The following is a 15,630-nucleotide window of genomic DNA, read 5'->3' on the forward strand; positions in this document are numbered from 1 at the left end:
GTCAAGTACTTGACTCAACTAAAAGAGTAATTATAGTAATTTATATTACTTCCAAACCTAAAAGAGTAAAATTGTAATAACTAAATATATAATTTTAATTAATTTTTTTGTACTCGGTAAGGCTCGACGAGCCACCGAAAAATCAATCCTCGAACCGGACTTGAATAATTATTGAATTGCTCACGCTCAATTCACACTCAATTTTGACCTAGTGCGAGTCAAACTTTTGACCGAGTTGCTCGTGAATAATTTGATTCGTTACATCCCTACTTTGAAGTAAAAGGTGAATATCAAATTTTTGTCAAATTCCAATGTCTCAATATTTCAAATTTTTGTCAAATTCCAATGTTACATAGTAATTCCACAAGCATTACGAACACTTCTAGGCCGTGATGTTTGTGGAGTGACAATTCCTCGTCTAGTTAATATATAACGGGCTCAAGCCCTCCTTTGTACCGAAAAAAAAAATTGAGATGGCTCATTGAATCGAAAAACTTACCGAGTCACGGATTATTGATTCAACCATTAAGTTGGCCGTTATCAAAGCATAGCATCATAAATAAACAAAAAATATATTTTATATTACTACTTTTTATCATATCTACAATCTGTACATCCCTCTATGGAGGATTAAACACATGGTCATCTATACTATATATAAAGCTTCAGGATGAGATTTGCAATTAATATTGAGATTAACATTTATTGTCATTTTATGAATTATTTTCATCCTTATCTATACTATATATAAAGCCTGACAAATGGGTTTGGGATTAACATTTGAGTTAACATTTATTGTCATTTTATAAACTTCTTTTTTCATCATTATAAAAACTACTTTTACTTTAATCATCTATAACTATTTTTACTTTTAACTTTTTAAGTATGTTTTTTCAACATAACTGCCCCTAAATATTATAACTATCAATATAAAATTTATTTTATGAAAAATGTTTAAAAGATTAAAGTTTGTTTCAATAATAAAAATTTTATTTAAAATATATAACAATAAATAAAATATATTTTTTGATTGCACACACATTGAGTATGCATTAAGAACAGCAAGTATAATCCTTTTGCTAATAAGTTTATAATAAAACAAACTAAAAGAAAAGTAAAAATACAAAGCAAAATAAAAGAAAAGCAAAGAAAATTAAGAGCTGCAAGTATATCATTGGGACGAGCTCGACACCAAGAAACAAGAATCTTACTTTAGAAAATTATTAAATTGCAAAGTAAAATAAAAATCATACATTAAGAAATCAAATTTGTGCACATAGTTTAGGCACAAAACGGAATTTTGTTGGAGGAATTTGAGAGATTAATGGTGATATGATGAAGAAAGGGATGATTAGTGTGAGAGGAATTTGAAGGAAATTCAGTAAAAAATTAGAAATAAAAAAAAGGAATAACATTGAAGTCTTGTGTCTGGACTTTAGTCAACTATAAACTGGGCCTATCTAATTAGTCTCTAGGTTATTTTTCTTTTTTTTTTCTTTTTGACCTTTTTTTTAACCAATTGAATGGACTGAATTGGTTTAGCAAAAACTGTTTTGGTTGGTCATGGGTCTCCCTGCATATGTTATGTCATGCTACATACTTCTAAAGGAGTTATGTAAGTGCATTGGAAGAGAAATGGCAAAGTTCCGGTGGGAAAGTAATAGAGAGAAAAAAAAGATGCATTGGATAAGGTGGGGGAAGCTGTCTGAAGCAAAACAGAATAGGAGCTTGGGCTTTATAGATTTAGAAAACTTCAATCAGGCACGTCTGGCTAAGCAGCTATAAAGGATACTTAAAATGCCAAATTTATTGGTGAGTAAGATTCTTAAAGTCAGATATTTCAAAGACGCTTCAATCTGAAAAATGAAAAGGAGAAGCACTAATTCTTGGTGCTGAAGAAGCATTTTAAGTGCAAGGCCTTTATTGGAGAAAGGGGTGAGAAAGAGGATGGGAGATGAGAAAACAATAGATATCTGGAATGACAGATGGGATTCCAGGGGTGGCAAGAAGGAAGGTGAGCACACAAAGAAACCCATAACTGGGATTGTGTAAGGTTAGTGAACTGATTAAAGATGGCAGTTGGAATGATGAGCTACTGAAAAGTGTTTGCTGAGGAGGATAGGGAGAGTATTATGAAGATCCCTTTAAGTCTTAAGGAAACAAATGACAGACTATTATGGACATATTCTGCCTCTGGGGAATACATAGTTAAGTATGGATATAAAGTTGCAAAGGGAAGCATGGCAGGAAGAAATAAGAAGGAGAACAATGAGGAATCAGGAAGTAGGAATGAGGTTAATGCTAAAAGATGGAAGGTATTATGGAATCTAAAAATGAAGCAAATACTAAAACATTTTTATTTGGAAATGCATGAAAGGCATCCTACCAGTCAATGAAGGAATCAAGGCTAGAAGCATGAAAGGCAATCCATTAAGTAAATGTTGTGGTATATACTCAGAATCGATAGAACATATGCTGTTTCTATGCAGTTATGCAGAGGCAATTTGGAAAGTTGCGCCAATACAATGGGATGGGTTGGATAACTTGAAAGGAAATTTTTGGCTTTCGTGGTCTGAGTTGGTGGAAGCAACTGCACGGGAGAAGGGGTAAGAGCATATTACATTCACAGTCAACCTGTTATGACAAATTTGGAAGGCTAGGAATGAGACAAATTTCAATGGGAAGGGGAGATGTCCATTGACAGTAGTGAGTAGAGCACTGGCAGATTAGAAGGAATACCAAAAAGCTCAAGAAAAAGAAAAGAAGGAAGAGATGGAGTTATAACATATGGAGGGGAAACCAGGAAGATGGCATGCTCCTGACAAATGATGGATTAAGTTGAATACAGAAGCAGCACTGAACCAACAGACAAAAAAAGCAGGCTGGAGAATTGTTGCTAGAGATTGGAAGGGAAAGCTGCTTCTACCTGGGCATGTCCCTTCTTCACGTGTACTGAACCAAAACTTGAGGAAGAACTGGCAATCCGAACTGCAATGGTTAAAGCAGCACTGGAAGGATGGGAAAGAATCATCATAGAGTCCGACTGCAAGGCCATAATAGACAAGATAGAAAAGGACATGGAAGATGTGGTTATCTCCATAGTTCTACCGGATATAAAGCTGCTAAAATATAATTTTGAGGAATGTTGTTTCTCCTTTGTTAGAAGGGAGATCAACTCTGTTAGTCATAGCTTAGCAAGATTTGTTCTAAATTTAAAAGTAGTTGCAGATTGGAAAGTTAGTTTTCCAGTTTGGTTGCTTGAGACTGTTCAAACAGACGTGGAGGAGCAATTGCTTTAGGTTATGTAATCTGTTGTTTGTTAATGAAATGTTGCCGTTTTGACCCAAAAAAAAAAAAATCTCACTCAATTTGAGGCATAACTTGACTAGAATAGCTACTTGATCAATAGTTCAATCATTTCAACTGGGCGGTCTAGGTAGGTTTTAAAACCATATTCACGTATATAAAAGAAAAAAAAATATTATTCTCACCTACTCACAATTTCTATGAACTCACTTGAATATTTTAAATCATTGAATTTTGCCATTAATCAATGCTTATTTTATGTGATTGCTTCTTTTTTTTTTCCTAACCACTCTAACCTAATGAACTTGAGAATAAGAGGAGCTTGGAAGGATTAGAGAGGTGATTAGTTTGCATTTTGAATTCGGAATTATAAACTTCGCATCTTAACTTTGGTTTTTACCACCCATAAGTTTTGGTTTAAAAGTGAAAGATTTTTCATTCAACTAAAGAATTAATCAATTTGAATCTTGAGGTAAAAATGTTAAATAATAGAGAGCAAAATCTACTACTTTCATTTTCACTAAATGATTCTTATAGCAGTTCACCAAATATTGAGTATGAGCATTATTAACTTTTAAATATATTTTTGCTCTTTATACCCATTTATGAAACACTCTAAATTTTATAGTGCTTTGATTATTTTTTTTAAAGATGGAGGAATAATAAGGGATTAAAATGAACTATATTGTAAATGGGTTAATTATTTTCTTTTGAATTTTTAAAAAACAATTAAAACAAATAATTTTATTTAAGATTACTTTCTATCATAAAGTAGGTGAAAATTATTGAAAAGATAGCCAACGTTTAGGGGCCATTTTGTTTAAATCTCACTATCACCATCAGTATTGATATGATTGATTAGTCAACAAAATTTGATTTTGATGAAAACCTTTGGCATGCGTGGTGATAATATTTCTCCGGAATAACATATTATTCTAAAGAAAACTCTTACCATATTATTCTCGAGAAATTTTTTACCATATTATTCTCGAGAAAATTTTCATTTATTTTTCTATCCAAACACACGATTGTTAGATTATATTATGACAAAATTATTCCAAAGAAGGAAAAATATATATTAAAAAAAGAAAATTTTGAGTTTCTCCCTATTCCCACTATAAAAACAAGGCTCACACTTGGATAGATCCGATTTTTAAAGAATCAATGGTTTAGATTATACCACACCAACTCAATAAAAAGTGTGATACAATCTGAACTATTGAATTTTTGAAAACTGGATCTACCCAAGATTTTGACTAAAAACAATGACCGAGGCGATGCCACAATTATGGGTGAACTTGGACGAGTTGCTGGGGGGCAGGCGGGCTGGCTGGCTTAGGTCCAGAGACAAGATTATAATAAAAGTGCTACCTTTAGACTTGACAAAGCCTAACTCATGGGATGGAAACCCTTCAACCGACCCAAATAATTAAGGTTGAGTTGGCTGTAGCTTGGCTGGTTCGACCCAAAGATAAAGGGTAGAGCGTATTACGGTACTGCTTTGGGTACTGCTTTGGGAATATAAAGGGTAGAGCGTATAATTTTGCGTTGGGTAGAGTTTGGCTCTAGATTTTAGACTCGATTAGAATATGAGCTGAGTTTGGGTCTTTATAGGCTAAATTCGATTAAAGTCTGACCCATTATTTTTCAGACACACACACACATATATATATGTGCACCCTAATATATAGAACTATAAATGTATTATTTTTAAATATGTAATGTATAAATAAAGTATTAGTAATTAGCAGAAAGAGTATTAGATTCATTAAATAAATTATTAGTGGTCTGTTCATGTTTTATTATTATTTTTCATGTATTTTAAAATAATTAGATATAATTATCATTGAAAAATTTTTGATATACGTACTTTTAATGAATTTTTTACTAGTTTATGTGTAGTTTTAATGTTCTAGATTTCAAATTAATTTTACCACCTAATAGTTACAATAATTATATTAAAAAAATTAGGAAATAATAAGCGAATTTGGACCGAGTCCGAATTAGACACGAGGCCCGAATGCATTGCGAGTCAGATATGAACTACATATATATTGTAACATGATACTCATGAATTTTTTTTTTTCCCAAGGACAACGAAACTCATGGTTTAAGGTCCGGCACACATACCCTGATTGACAACCTGCAAATAATTCGTCGTTTTGGGAAAAATCCATTAGAAGGAGAAGGCGTCGATTTAAAATGGGAGAAGCCGATATCAGATATTTATACTGGATTTACATAAGCAGATAAGGAGCTAACCAGCAACACGTTTGTTACCTTTAGTAGTTAGTAGAAAGGCACGACTGAAGTCGCCTGCGTTCTCTCCCTCTCCGGGGCCAAGTTTCTACTTTCTACTACACTGATATAAATGGCGACCGCGGCCGCAACCTGTTGGTTCACAGCGCTCACCTCCGCCACCGGCCCTTCCCGTTACTCCCTAACCTCACAACGTTTTTTCGCCACCACTTTAAGACGGCACTCTCATTTAATAGCTCCCAATTCCGAAACTAATCAAAATGCCGAAACTCATGCTGCTATCAATCCAAATCGCAAGAGCAGAACCTCCAAGAAACCACTCCCTTCCTCTCCGCGTAAATCCAGCGCACAGGTATTTTGCAAAACCTAACCTCATGCGCCACCAACTATTTGTTTTACTTGTTTAAGAGATTGTTTCCCTACTAGAAAATCTTGAATGTGTCGCTAGGTGTGTGATTGTTTTTAAAAAATGAGTAGTAACTAACTCAAACACTCAATGTTGTTGCTAATTCTGGTGATTTTTGCACCAATTTTTTCCCCCTGTCCTTACCTCTCATCGTCAATCACCATTTAGGTGGCATTTGGCCAAAACCAATTCGAGTTGTATTCCCGAAATAAGTTTCAGCTTCATCTCACTACAGGGAAATTGGACATCCTGAGAAAAAGAAAAGAAATACAGTTTAGATTTCTATTCGAATTTTTAGCTAATACCAGGTCCCTTCACTAATATGATGTGTACGTCGTTAAGTTCAGAAGGAAGCCATTGGTCAGAGGTTTCCTGGGACGTCAAAAGATGAGGTACATTTCTCGCGTGCTGATGCCAGGAGTAGTAAAACAGTACGATCCCAACGGAATCAACCTGTTGCCTTCAAATCCTTTGGTCTGCAGAAAAAAGGAAACAAAGGAGGCAATAATGTGTTTGATATAAAAGAGCAACAGGTAATTGGGGCAGCACATTACGAAATTTTCCTTTTAGAGTGCTAATTATATAATAAGCTGAAACAGGGAATTTTCAAAATTTTCTTACCTCTTTCTCCAGGTTGAAACAGGTAATTTTCAAGATGCAGCTTTTCTTAATGCTGTTGTAAAGGTACATGTCTACACTTGTGAACTTGGCATGTAGATTAGTTTGTTAATTGCTGATCGTCTCTTTCATTAAAATATCTTTCAGGTGTACTGCACACACACTGCACCAGATTATTCGCTTCCTTGGCAGAAACAGAGACAATATACGAGTACTGGAAGGCAGGTTTACTGTCTCCATCATCCATTGATTTTCTTGGTAGTAGATGTGGAAGAATCTTCTGTATTTATCAGTTTATCATTTAGGTGACTTAGCTCAAAAACCCCCTGCTAGTTTTTTTATATGTTTGTTCTTCAACTTCTATACACAGTGCCTTCATGATCGGTGATGGGAAGCTTTTGACCAATGCACATTGTGTTGAACATGACACACAGGTAATTTTTGCTGAACATGACACCAAGATTATCCCTCCCCTCCCCTTCATGCTGCATGATTTTCCTAGTAATATTGCTTTTGAAGATTGCAACTGATACCAAGTTTATACATCGACATTATTCTTCTTATTTCTGTGTCATTAATTCTTCAACCATGGCCAAGAACCATCATTCTAAGTGTTATATTGAGAAACTGTCTTATAAATCCATTTAACAATCTTTGGACTTTTGCAAATTTATAACAATGGCAAAAAGTGGAATACCACTCGAGCCTTTCTATGTTTTGATGTGCGAGTTGTTAGTTACATTCGTTAATTCGTATTTGCATTAGCTTATCAACCTGACAAATGTGCTATATGGGGTGATAATTTTTCTGTCTTTTGGTCACAGGTCAAGGTGAAGAGAAGGGGAGATGATACCAAATATGTGGCTAAGGTATAATCCATTGAGCAATATAGGCAATACCCTTTAATAGTTTAGTAGAGTCCATTACTTATCATGGTCTCTGTGAAGCATGTCACATTATGCTTAACATACTGGTTTAGTTGATTTTGGAAATTTAGAAGTTGGTAAGTTTTGTTTCAGTCCTTGTTGATGTGATCTTGAAACTGAAATCTGGTCTGTCTAAGGACTTCTTGAGAATCAAAATGATAGAGCATTTATACTTTTGTTGGTGAAGAACAATATGAACTGCAGTTTATTAATGGTAACTCAAAACTTTTGGCCTGGAAATGGGTAGTTATTCTTTTGGTTGTGTTTTAATTTTTTAGGGGGTAGGCCCTAGAAAGGGTATCAGTCTGAGATTGTTATTGAAAGGATTGTGGATTTTGATGTTGGCACTGGTTTCATGATATAATCCACAGGTTTTGGCTAGGGGAATAGAGTGTGATATGGCTTTACTCTCGGTAGAGAGCACAGAATTCTGGGAAGGAGCAGAGCCACTTCATTTTGGACGCTTGCCTCGGCTGCAGGTGCTTTTTCTTTATATGTTTATCTTGGCAAACAGTAGTTTTAGCTGTGAGTTCTATATGTTTGTATTTTATATGTCCAGTGTAGTGTCTATTCTTTTTGCGCTAGTTTTGTGGTTGTGAATCAGACTTGAGGTTGAACTAGTGTAGAATTCATATCCTTTAAGTAACTTTATGTATAGGCTTGTGCTATTTTTGGAATACTTTTCTGCCAAGTTTTGGCAAACCTGGCAAATAAAGTTAGGTGCACATTGTTAACCTGTTGTCTCATCTGGTTTAAAGTAATATATTTCCAATGCTTACCTGACCAATTTGTTGACAGGAAAAATAGTTAATGTAGAATTGGGTCCTTTTCTTAGAATTTAATTAATTTATTTTTGTTATTTCCTTGTAATTTGATCATCTGGTTTGTGTCACACAATTTACTTAATTGAGAGTTGTAGAGATGGAAGTAATCTCGTGAAAATTGTGAATTTTCTAATATCAGAAGGTGTACTGAATTTGAGGCTTCCAAGTACAGGTTCACTTAAAACATATGCTTCGTTATTGTAAAAGAGCACCTTATGACTTTTGTTGGTACTTATCTAAGTGATTCTCTAGGGTTCCTAACTGCATAGTTTCTAGTAAAATTGATTTAGTTTTGAGCTTTGATTAAATATTTGAAGTATTGGCCAAGAAGATGTGTTTTCAGAATGCAGCAAACTGTAGAAGAGGATTTTGATTTTGACAAAATTGATCTGCTCTCAGTTCATCAATAAATACTGCCAAGATATTTTCATTTTCACTTTTTTTGCATTAATATTCTTTTTTAATCATCAGTACTATATGGTATCTTTATAAATCTCCAGTGGTTCTTATGCAACTACCTGTTTTATCTGTGTGCATGCCGCTGGAGCTACTATGTAGAAATACTTGTACTCAAATGGGAAAGCTACTTGGCTATCCTGGTCTTTTAACTTGAAGGCACAAGATATAGATTAACTATTTCTGTTGAATGGCAGGATCCAGTGACCGTCGTAGGATATCCCCTTGGAGGCGATACCATTTCTGTCACAAAGGGAGTGGTATCAAGAATTGAGGTTCGTTTAATTGGAGTCTGAGTATATGGTTGGCTAAAGATTTCCGCATGCCATCAAATGAAAATTTGATGTCTACTTCGTCATTAGTTGTGGTTGAATATTCTTCCAGTATATCATGAAATGAAATCAAGTGTCCTTTGTCATCACTTATAGTTGATGTTCCTATTTTTACCTTAGGCATGCAAAAGAAGCTTCATTAACTGGCTGGAATGTATTGTTACCTTTCTAATTAGTCTATACCATCAGGTAACCTCATATGCTCATGGATCATCCGACTTGCTGGGCATCCAAATTGATGCAGCTATTAATCCTGGTAATTGAGCTTCTATTATGCTATCACCGTGCATGAGGAGCCTGATAATAGATAAAAGTTGACCATCCTTGTCTCCAAATTATCTTTCCGTGTTTAATGCTACAACTCACTTGTAGCAAATGCATATCTAGTCATGTGTTAAAATGCCATGTATTTGATTAAGATTGTTTATTCCAGGTAATAGTGGTGGTCCTGCATTTAATGATCAGGGAGAGTGCGTCGGTGTGGCATTTCAGGTAATTTTTGCCAAGAGTCTAGCAGAAGTGAAGTATAGGCTTGAGATTCAGCTATAATGGTTTACTAACTTCTGCTACCTGCCCACCCTGTCCAGGGCATATCTACCTCTCTTCACCTAGTTATGGACTAGGTCTTGAGTTGGCAGCAGTGTCAAATTCATACCATTTCCAAAATTGTTAAAACTTTTCCCCTTTTTTTTCTGGTTTAGAATTGAGTATTCACCGGATCTTTGATATTCTCTGTTTGATTCCTCATGATTATCTGTTTTACCATGTCTAATGTGTCCTTACAAGGAATTTATTTTAGGTTTTCAGATCTGATGAAGTTGAGAATATTGGTTATGTGATTCCAACAACAGTTGTGTCGCATTTTCTCGAGGACTATGAGAGAAATGGGAAGTACACTGGTAAGTGTATATTTTAATCAGTTATTTTGGTGTCATCAGTGTTTGTATAATGTCTAGTAAACGCACACAGACACACATCTCTTCTGTTATTTAACTTATTTGAAGGGTGTGAGAAGAAATGGATGAACTGTAATGATGATCTACCATGCTTTTGTGGTTGAAATATTGAGTGCTCACAATGTTTTTTAGATATGTGATGCTTTCCTCCTTGTCCTTGTTATCAGGAGAGCAATAAGCGTGTACCATAAGATGGTTACCTTATTTATCTTCTCCTACTCATTCTCCTTTTTCATTTTAGTTTTGTTTTCTTCTCATTTTGGGCACAGATGCATGGTAACATGCCAACACCATTTTGCTGGCACAAATTGGTTTGATATGGAGTTTTCTGTCGGTAAATAGCCTCTACTTTAGGTAGGGGTTTGCAAGCCTTAGAGTACTTGCATACTAGTTTCTCCAATTAGTGCATTTCTGTTGTCTTCCACTGCTGTCTGGAAACTTGTTTTCAATTATACTGTAACATAAGAATATTGGAGTAAGCTTCTCTTCATGAATCTTCAGGTTTCCCTTGCCTTGGAGTGTTGTTGCAAAAGTTGGAGAATCCTGCTCTTCGTGCATGCTTAGGAGTGCCGTCAAATGAGGTTTTTCTCTCTCTAATTGCTCTCTAATTGGACTAAAAGGATAGTTGAATCTGCTAGTTCAAATGCTTGTAGCCTCACAGTTCTTAATGGACATCGCCATAATTATACTTGTGAATGTGTCAAAATATATGCCTACTCCTTGGATATGCATGTTCAGCGAACATGGGTTTGCATTTTCATTCTTCTATGACTATTAATTGTTTCTTGGAAAGGACTTTAGGGAGTTTTATGGATATTGGGAAAGATTACCTTGTGGAGAGCAGAAATTTGCATTGGGGTTGGTCATGGTTGCTCCACGACACTGAAGAAGGTTGAAACAGGAAATTATCCATTATAGGGAATTTAAGTTATATTTATTGAACAACAGTAAGCATTTATTGTTTCTTTAGATAACTGGAAATACACCTAATACAGAGTGAGTGCATGTATTTCTTGTTGACTTTACCATTTCCGATGTGGTAGTGTGTCTTGTTTGATGTGTGAATGTTACAAGTAAGAAGTGGTAGTTTTCTGTGATTGAGAGGAAAAACGACCCAGCCCCCAAGAAGTTGTTGTCTGCGGGAGAGCATTTTAAAGTGCAGAATAGTTAGGAGAGATTTGCCACATCCTCCTTGAAAGGGGGAAGGAATTTTCATCTTGAAGCCCAAATTGAGTAAAATGTGAACTGAACAATTCCCTGGTTCACTTGTGATTGGCAAAAATTCTATCATTTGTTTATTGATTTTACAAAAACTGTTGCTTTGATGCTTATTTTCATACTATTATGTTTGTGGTTGTGAGGACTTATGGTCTGAAGTAATTTAAGATTGTTTTCTGGATCACATGGGACATGCCATGTAGTTTTCTCTGCCTATTTAACAAATTAATAGCAATCCAATTGTTCATTTTCTGCTTATTTTGCCAGACTTTTGCATTGTCTCTTGCAATTTTCCCACAATGGTTTTTCTTCAGGGTGTGCTTGTGCGCAGAGTTGAGCCAACTTCTGATGCCAGTAATGTTTTGAAGGAGGTATACCTGTAATTTATAGTTTCAAGGCCAAGAAAGCTCACATTTGATTTGTTTTTCCCTCCAGCATATACCAAAGTTTTGCATCTTGCTCAAGTATGGCACCATATTGATAGCTAGCATCTCAGCATGGTCGAGTTAGTGTTGATTATATTTCTGATTAATGCTCTTTCTTTTTCTTATGCTTTTTTATGAGGAATTGTAATTGAAATTGTATATCTACTGCTTTAAGCTTCCTAAATTCAGTTTGGATCTGAAATTAATATCCATAGTTGGTACAGTTGTGCAATTTAATGGAACTTGCCTTTGTCCACAATTTTTCTCGTAAGGTCCATTGTTTACACAGATAATTGGTGAAATAGTTTGTTACTCCATCTCTTATCAGGTTTACATTCAAGTTGTTGTTGGCCATTGATTATCATCACAGCCAAGCACGTTGACTGTTTTTGAATCATTAATCACCCTAAAGCTGCAAGTCCTTGTCCCAAAATTAAATTTACTATTAGTAACTATACCTTCCTTAACTTTATCATTTTCAATCAGTTTTGACTTTTAAATTCTTAATGGTATTACAATTGGGTGACAGTGTAATTCTGCTACGTGAGTACAAGTTACTTTCCCCTTATTGTGATTGGATATGATTAGCTATTTTGGTGTTGGACTCATGGTTTGCCTAGATATGTTTGAAATGACACTTCCAGTTTTCCGGTATATCTGAATGAGATGTGTCTCCTTTTTCCTAACTATAGTTACATTATTAAGGAACATACGGTGTTGGTTCTTTTATTTGTGAGGGTTAATACGGTTAGTGATTTTTGGATAGTATGCCAGTGTTGTTTGCTGAAAGGCATAGAGTCTTGACATACTTCCCTATTGGCTTTTCCTTTTCCTCTCATTTACTGATGTTTCCTAATTGTGCAACATTTTTGGGATCCTTACTTTCTTCAGCTTTAAGGTAATAGTACGCTGAAATTCTTGAAATTAAGTTACACTTGTACCCTGATTTCCTTTCAGGGGGATGTGATTGTAAGCTTTGATGGTATTCGTGTTGGTTGTGAGGGGACAGTGCCATTCCGATCGACTGAACGCATTGCATTTCGCTACCTTATTAGTCAAAAGTAAATATCTTAATTTTCTGCAATGATGTTAAATTAAGTTGAATTTCAATATTTCTTGGTGTCAAGATCTTTATTTAATTGAATTCTGGTAGTGAGTGGCCTATGAAGGTGAGGTTTGTCATTTAAAAGCATGTTGGGACTGTCAATATAGTTACAGTTTTGCATCCATATACACATCCTGATCACTCTGTAATTTTCCATGATACTTTTTAGAATATCTTTTTTATTGTCAGTTCAATATCCAAGTAATGGTTTTCGTTTACTGATACTGGTTGAAGTTTAAGTACTGAAGCATATCATTGTTTACCATTGTCCTTTGGGTGAGCTAAGGAATTTTTTCACTGGACTCCTGCTTTGATTTAATTTTTGTCTTCAGGCTTTGATATGCAGGAATATCAGTTGATGAATGTTTTCAAATTTACATTGCTGTTACTTCGCAAATTTAACTCAAATAATAGAGTTATCATTGACATGGTATTCTATCTGGCTCACTTCGATGAGCATCTACTGAAATATGATTAGTTACAAGCACTAAAGGTTTATATAAAATCGTCGATACTTTTAAATGGTTTTTTCCTGTCCTAGGTTCATCGATTACTGCTTCTTTATTTATATGAGAAGCAAAATTTCTCGCTTTCAGGATGCTTTGTTTCAGATTTGCAGGGGATGTGGCAGAGCTTGGTATTGTTAGGGCAGGGTCATTCACAAAACTTAAAGCAGTTTTAAATCCTCGTGTGCATTTGGTATGTAACAAAATTTAAAAGATGTGATGTTAGTATTTAAGTTTGAAAATTTGACTCGAGATCCCTACAGTAAATCTAGATCTATTATGCTTTTTATTCTAGGTTCCATATCACATTGAAGGAGGTCAGCCTTCATATCTAATAGTTGCTGGATTGGTTTTCACACCACTATCTGACCCACTGATAGAGTACGTCTTGTTATTAACCTGTGCCTTTACCTTTTTTTGACTGGTATTATCCAGTCTCCAAAGAAATAGTTCGTTAGGAATTATTTTCATTACAGCAAATTTACCTCTATTATTTGTGGCAGGGAAGAATGCGAAGACCAAATTGGGGTAGGTTTTGTTTATTCAATATTTGCTTTATTATACTTCAGTTAAGCACTTCTATTCAGCTATTTATTTGATGGTTGCCTGCCTCTCTTCTCTGGGTAGTTGAAATTATTGACGAAGGCACGGTACTCGTTGGCTAAGTTCAAAGGGGAACAAATTGTGATCCTTTCACAGGTTGGTGCATAACATTCACCAAGTGTGAAGTCAAATTGATTTGTAGATGCAGCTTTTGACGAAAAAAGTTTACACTCCTTTTTGTCTCTGGTTCTACTATACGAGAGGATATCATCTCCTATCTATTAATATGACTTAAGTGGAAACTGTAATTCAACTTTGTTTCTCTTAGCTCACAGCCATGGTCCAATTGGATATTGCTAAATGATGATTATGATGAAAGTAAATAAAGGAAAAAAAATCTGGAGATGCTTGGTTATAGTATGATATATGAAATCCCTTATTGGTCATTTCATCCTTTTTGTTTACATGTAATTCACTTACAGGTTTTAGCAAATGAAGTAAATATTGGATATGAAGATATGAGTAACGAGCAGGCAAGCATTTTCTTGATGACTCTGGTTCTTGCCCTACCATGTTACATGGTTGGGAATAATTTCCAAATTTGAAAGGTGTAAATTTTTTCCTTAATTTAGAAGCAATTGCAGGTTTTGAAGTTAAATGGAACGCGCATAAAAAACATTCACCACCTTGCTTATCTTGTTGATTGTAAGTATTGGTTTGTACTTTATCAATTTTCTTGATCTGTCTACTTTGATTTGCTCTTTATATTACTATTTTTCTCAGCTTGCAAGGATAAATATTTGGTCTTTGAGTTTGAAGACAATTATTTGGCTGTTTTGGAAAGAGAGGCTGCTTGTTCTGCTTCTGCGCGCATTCTCAAAGATTATGGGATTCCGGCTGAAAGATCTCCAGATCTTTCAGAGTCATATGTTGACTCCCTTGGGGTAAACCATCCAGTTGAACAACATGAATTTGGAGATGGTCCAGTTTCAAATTCAGAATTTGGTTTTGAAGGTCTTCTTTGGGTGTGAAGAGAGCCGGAGGGAATTCGATTTGGTGATATCTATAGCCATTCAAAAGAAGTGGGATGAAAAATTGAGAATAGCTTCTGCTAACGTTTCTGGTCACTATGGAGTAGTAACACACCGCTGCTAGACATTTTCTACATTGGTTGGGCTTTGGGTCTCGGTAATTGTCGAATATCTTGGAGGACATGAGAAAATCTGTTTTCTTACAAGCCAAAAATTAACGTTTATCTGATTCTTCTCTTTGTAATTATGAAAGGAAATAATAGGCTACACGTCTTTATGACTTTCACAGGAGATGTAATCTTTTCTGGACTTGCAATAATAGGCTAATTCTGTTATTAAGCTGTAACGCCTAGTGCAAAAACTATTACGACATAAATTATGAAAACGTTGTAAAAGAAAAAAAAAGACCCAGATGGAGTGCCTTGGTGGATGTGGATATGTAACGGTGTTAACGTGCAAATTTTTCCCCGAAATTTTTGTATCTGCAGAGTCTGGAATGGCTGGACTTCTCGTGTGTCGTACTCCTTAATACGGTCCGCCGGGCTCCTTCACGAAAAAGATTGTAGTCCAGGACTCGAGGTTTTCATCAGACAAAAGAATGTTCGGTAACAATAAAAAAAGATTGAAGTCCGGTACTAGATGTTTGCGCGGGACAAAGAGAGGAGAGGAGAGGTCATAACGGGAAAAAGCCGTATAATAAGTACCATCAACAAACCCCT

General features: G+C 35.2%; 1 protein-coding gene across 4 annotated transcripts; it reads left to right on the forward strand.

Annotated features, from left to right (window-relative positions):
* The first annotated feature begins 5,384 nt into the window (after nt 1-5,384).
* LOC113743495 (protease Do-like 2, chloroplastic) lies at nt 5,385-15,246 on the forward strand. Of its 4 annotated transcripts, none has more exons than XM_072064968.1 (21): nt 5,385-5,917; nt 6,319-6,504; nt 6,605-6,655; nt 6,737-6,810; nt 6,960-7,023; nt 7,414-7,458; nt 7,887-7,994; nt 8,993-9,070; nt 9,317-9,383; nt 9,561-9,619; nt 9,927-10,026; nt 10,585-10,664; nt 11,616-11,672; nt 12,684-12,787; nt 13,428-13,530; nt 13,633-13,718; nt 13,841-13,865; nt 13,965-14,036; nt 14,363-14,413; nt 14,513-14,585; nt 14,664-15,246. In XM_072064968.1, exons 1-21 carry the CDS (start codon nt 5,678-5,680, stop codon nt 14,909-14,911), a joined length of 1,971 nt encoding a protein of 656 aa, XP_071921069.1. In that variant the 5' UTR covers nt 5,385-5,677; the 3' UTR covers nt 14,912-15,246. The 4 variants fall into 4 exon arrangements, with proteins under 4 accessions (XP_071921069.1, XP_071921073.1, XP_071921079.1 ...); XM_072064972.1 differs by having other exon boundaries at nt 5,386-5,917; nt 14,525-14,585; XM_072064978.1 differs by having other exon boundaries at nt 5,387-5,917; nt 13,443-13,530.
* Nucleotides 15,247-15,630: the final 384 nt, after the last annotated feature.

Source organism: Coffea arabica, chromosome 1e, assembly GCF_036785885.1.
Source record: "Coffea arabica cultivar ET-39 chromosome 1e, Coffea Arabica ET-39 HiFi, whole genome shotgun sequence".
Taxonomy (NCBI): Eukaryota; Viridiplantae; Streptophyta; class Magnoliopsida; order Gentianales; family Rubiaceae; genus Coffea; species Coffea arabica.